The sequence below is a fragment of the Montipora foliosa genome, chromosome 10, assembly GCF_036669935.1.
Source record: "Montipora foliosa isolate CH-2021 chromosome 10, ASM3666993v2, whole genome shotgun sequence".
NCBI classification, from domain to species: Eukaryota; Metazoa; Cnidaria; class Anthozoa; order Scleractinia; family Acroporidae; genus Montipora; species Montipora foliosa.
Genome location: NC_090878.1, coordinates 1456142 through 1461057, shown reverse-complemented (window position 1 = coordinate 1461057; position 4916 = coordinate 1456142). Strand labels below are relative to the sequence as shown.

General features: G+C 38.1%; 2 protein-coding genes across 2 annotated transcripts in view; one reads left to right on the top strand and one right to left on the bottom strand.

Annotated features, from left to right (window-relative positions):
• The first annotated feature begins 300 nt into the window (after nt 1–300).
• Nucleotides 301–2648, top strand: LOC137973153 (tubulin polymerization-promoting protein family member 2-like). Its single transcript, XM_068819911.1, has 3 exons — nt 301–641; nt 748–892; nt 1515–2648. Exons 1-3 carry the CDS (start codon nt 457–459, stop codon nt 1701–1703), a joined length of 519 nt encoding a protein of 172 aa, XP_068676012.1. The 5' UTR covers nt 301–456; the 3' UTR covers nt 1704–2648.
• A 141-nt stretch (nt 2649–2789) lies between these two features.
• LOC137973152 (centrosomal protein of 72 kDa-like) overlaps nt 2790–4916 on the bottom strand; it is a 14149-nt gene continuing 12022 nt past the window's right edge. The window contains exon 10 of the mRNA XM_068819910.1: nt 2790–3720. Coding sequence (XP_068676011.1) covers nt 3579–3720 — 142 coding nt within the window. The 3' untranslated portion in view covers nt 2790–3578. The remainder of the gene's footprint in view (nt 3721–4916) is intronic.

Below are 4916 nucleotides of genomic sequence, written 5' to 3'. Positions count from 1 at the left end.
TCCTTTATTTCGGGTGGGGTATAGGGGAAACTTCCCGATACAAACCCTTATAAAATGATTTATGTAACGCAACAACGATACTAGGTGAGCTTCGGGTACCTATGGCGTGACATCTGCAACAAGTGTCGAGTCAAGTAATGGCAGAAAAGTTTTGGATTTTGTAGGAGATTTTATGTATAAGCTAAGATGTTTTTTAAAGGGCAAAAGTTTTATATATTTAATGATAAGTTTTATATATGACAAGAAGTATTTTTGATACCAGTGCGGCTTGTTTAAGCTTGTAACTATGGTATCACAGTAATGCAGAGACCGGACCAATAGCTGGTCATTTCTTTGTCCTGAAACGACGCGAACCTTCCAAGTTCGAGCCAGCTGCCGTCTCTGCTTGTTTAAAAATCCTACAGTGTATTTCAAGAATCCTTTAGGTCATATCTCAGCGAAAAATTGCCCGTTAGAATGTCTGATGAACAGCTTCTCGTCGTGTTTAAATCGTTCTGTGCGTTTGGAGCTGGTGGCAAGGACGCTCAACCTATGATGGATAATGCAAAATTTGGAAAATTATTTCGCGATCTGAAACTGTACGACAAAAAATTTACGTCAACTGACACGGATATAATATTCAATAGACCTGAAGTAAAGAGGTAAGCCTAAATGAAGGTTTTAATTTCATCGGGTTGTGTTATCTCATGTTATCACTCGTGTTAAATCTGAGTGAATTGTTCCACGGTCGTTTCCTCCTCTTTGCAGCAAGACAGAACGGAAGATAGGCTTTGAAAGTTTCAAGAAGGCCTTGGAATTGTGTGCAGAGAAAAAGTACGGAAGTAAAGACGACGTGCAAAAGTTGATCGACAAAATCTGTGCTGGAAAGGGTCCAGTTGCGGTTGGAGCCACTGTGAGTTTGTCTTGTTATTCCACCACAAACGAAACCCCACAAACAACACTGACACGAAACCTCTTGAAAGGGTATTTTTTTCAGTTTCAAGAAAGCTTTCATTGATACGTATAATTGAAATTTTCCTTTATGCGAGAACTAGACGGTGTTGTGTATAAATAACTTTCCACCTTCCCGAGTTTGGATGACACTAAATATCACTCATCAACGACTTTATATCCACATCCAGGAATGGACATACAGAATAATTCTTATTTTGACAGCCTGTTTTATTAACATGTATTGTTGTACTGTATTAATGAAAGGAAGGCGTGCACAACACACAAGCTTGTGTTTAATAGTTAACTAACTTAAAATTTGATATAGTAACTAAGAATTTGCACAGGTCGACAACTTTCTCGGTTTCGTAAACAAACAATTAAGTCAGTTACTATGCAACTCGAGAACAGGTCCTAAGACAACAAGTTCAACTTCAAGTGTTTTGTTATCAACTCGTGGAAAATATAGAATAGGATTCTCAGAGTAGGGTGGATAGAATGGTGCAGTCTGGAGCAATTTTTTTCAATACCTGGCTGGGCATCAAATAATTGAGGTAGAATTTTCTTGATTTTTTTTTTGACAGAAACAAAGCAAGTCAGGTGCTGTTGATCGAATGACTGACACTTCAAAGTACACTGGATCTCATAAGGAACGGTTTGATGATAGTGGCAAAGGCAAAGGCTTGGAGGGTCGAAAAGACTTTGATTCTAAAGCCGCTGAAGGGTATGTTGGTGGCTACAAGGGAAAGGACACTTATGACAAGACACACTAGCTTTGGCATTGAAAAAAATGCACTTGTACATGTAATGTAAGGTGTGACTTTCTGGTAAAACTCTTTATTTCATAGTAGTCTTATACATGTGCAGTCCTTCTCAAGGGGATCCAAATTTTTAGGGACCATTTTCTTCTCATGCTATTTTCCTTTCTGCCTCAGTGAGTCTAAAACACAGGTCAAGGGTCACAGGTCAGTGTACATATCACTGTGCTAGAGACATATAAACGACACCAAAAGTGTCTCCTGGCACCAATCACAAAATGCTGTTTCAGGTCTACGGGAAACTCTGGCTTATGTGAGCCAGCTTTTCTGTATTGTGCTCTACACAATGTACCAATTTAGTGGCAAAAGAGGGCCTTGCCCGTTGTCTAATTTCATTGTTTTCAAACTCTAAAATGTAAGGATATTTGTGGTAAAGGTTCACATACACATAGGCACAGTTTTCAATAACTTTTCAAAGTATCAGATTTGATAATGAAAGTGTGTGACAGGGTTATTTTCTGTTGACTCAGGCTGATTGAGGCCTAGGTCCCCTATAAATTACTATAAATGACTCCCAGAAATGCTAAACCTATCACGTAGATGAAATACCAACAGATCGGTTATTCAATTCAGTATGCAAAATAAGGTGATGTGACTTCATTACGTGTGATTCAGTGTCTTGCGTTTCTTCAGCCCATGGCTTCCTGAGATACCCAAGTTAAAAAAGAAAAAAAAGAAAAAGGAAAAAAGGAAGCCAACAAATCTACAAATTTTCAATGTGAAATGGTAAACAACCAGACAAAACATCTGGCCTCTGGCCTCAAACAAAAACCCTTGTTGATTGGGTTCATTGCTTGTTTCAGAGCTTGGCAAAGAAAATTTGAAACTGAGTATTGCTATTGCAAAAGAAGACGTGTATCTATATTATGCAGAGTGAATAAAATTGAGGTTAAAAATTCACGTCATTTTAAAGTTACTGGCATTTTGCCCCCAAATATGGCACTTACTGGAGAGCAGTGCTTAATTATTGGAAATGGTGCTTAAAACACTAAAATAATACAATAGCTAGTCAAATAAAACTTCTGTACTCTACACCTACAGTGTGCATGAAGGTAAATAAAAATGATAACCCAACAGTGGTAAATAAACTGAATTGATGTCTTTTTTCTGTCTTGTGGGAAATAGATAACAAATTAACCTTGCTGTGCCATGCAATGAGAGTGAAATTTTTGGCAAAGAAATTAATTTTAATGAAGCTAGAAATACAATAATGTTGCACACAAATGTTGCACGCAAATGTTATTGCTGGTTTACACCTTATGTCATGGTGGCAAAATGATACTGTCAAAAGTTTTAGAAACTCAACTCTGCTATAAGCAAATCGTTGGCAACAGTTCCTATTGTTTTGTACATCAGTAAGGCCATTTCAACAAATGTTTGGAAACAAACTAGTCGTTTTGTAAAACCTTGGGTAATGATAAAAAGCCACTCAACACAAATCGATTCTGTGAAATGCAAAGAAGCACAGGCCTGAGATAAAAATTCCTGATTGTGTGAGCTGCATGTCTTTGCATAGATAGCGACTGTATTAATTTTATGAATGATGAAACCGGCTTACACTTGAACTTAGAAAAAATGCAACTGCTCTTGGCAGGAGTCCTTCCACTAATACGTTGGGATGATGTACTTCTGATAAACAAGAGACTCGTTGGAGCTAGGCCTGATTAAACTAGAATAAGGTGATGGTTGTCCTGAAGGAGATGAGTATAAAGCCTGCTTTGTGAAAGAAGGAAATTGTATGATAGTAGGTTCAAATGATTTGAATAGAGTGCTAGATTTAAATGAACAATAAAAATTACCACCCAAGAACACTTTATTGTTAGGAACACACTACTTTGCACTATTAGGAAGCCACTCCATAGTCTTTTTAAGATTATCATAACTCCAGTGCATCTGATTTACTTCATGTTGATGGCGCAGTCGCGTTTCATCCAGCTCCCTTAGCAAATGGTCGTTTGTGGAAACAAGGGATCTGTTGTGAATAAAAGAGGGAATAATCAAACCATCAAATAAAAATAATGATTTGGACCATGGTGATTAAAGGGAAGTAAGGTAAGGTAAAATTGTAATGATTCCATTGGTAAACAAAAGCCACTGAGCAGTGAATTTCATATCGAGCATTCCTTGCATAATGATTAAAAACTGTTTAAGAAAACGTTTGGGTAAACAGGCACTACAGCCGCCTATCAAAATTAATAATGTGGGTATTCTGGTTTTTCTTAGTGGTTTTTAAAAAACCAAAATAAAATCATTCAAAACTCGAGTTACTGTCTTCTGTGGTGTTAGTCTTTCGTAATGAATTCATTAAATCATAACAGAATTGACAAATGAGTCCTCCAGGAAAGGCTAGATGGCGTAGATTCAATTTTCATGAAAGTCCCAAAGCTTTTCAAATGCATTTTCCATATAGGGTGTGCATAATCCTGTTTTTTTTTTCTTTGAAAGGAAAACCTCTCAAGTAATAAATCTCTACAATAGGCCTTACTCACAAGGTGGCCATGTTGAGTCCCAAGGGATTGAAAACGTTTGTTTTGCCCCACCGAAATTCGTTCCCAAACCTTTCAACTCGAGGCTTGGGGTATAAAATGTATTGTCTAAGACCAATGTGGCCGCCGCATGAGTTAGGCTCATTATCATGATTATACTGCTCTTGAAAACATGTTGAAAGAGCAGATATTAGTTTCACAAATTGCTTTTTGGGCATGAAACGTTTTTGGGACTTTTGAGAAACAGACCAAAGAAGCTTCTCCCTTTGGCAGACATCTGCTAGATGGAGGGAGACTGGTACAAAAGTTGGACCGGATCAACTCAGATTGTTCACCTCAGATTGATGTAACAAAAGGACAAGGCTTCGCGAAATCACCCTAGCTCTAATCTTTTAGCTAACCTGGGGCAAACGTCAAATAGTTTTGGTGTGCAAAACCGTTTTTCGCTTGATCCGAAATGGGCAATCAGAGTTGATCCCGTGCGACTTTGGTACCTCCCTCATGGAGAGTGCTCCAATGGCTAGCGTATCCTGGCTACCTACACAGTAGCCATATACCCCTCCATGGCAAAGAAGACATATGACACACCACATTTGACTGAACATGTAGAGAATTATTAAATTGCACAAGGACTATAGGGGTGGGCAATAAAGCTGCACTTTGCCAACCAAGCCTCAGCTTA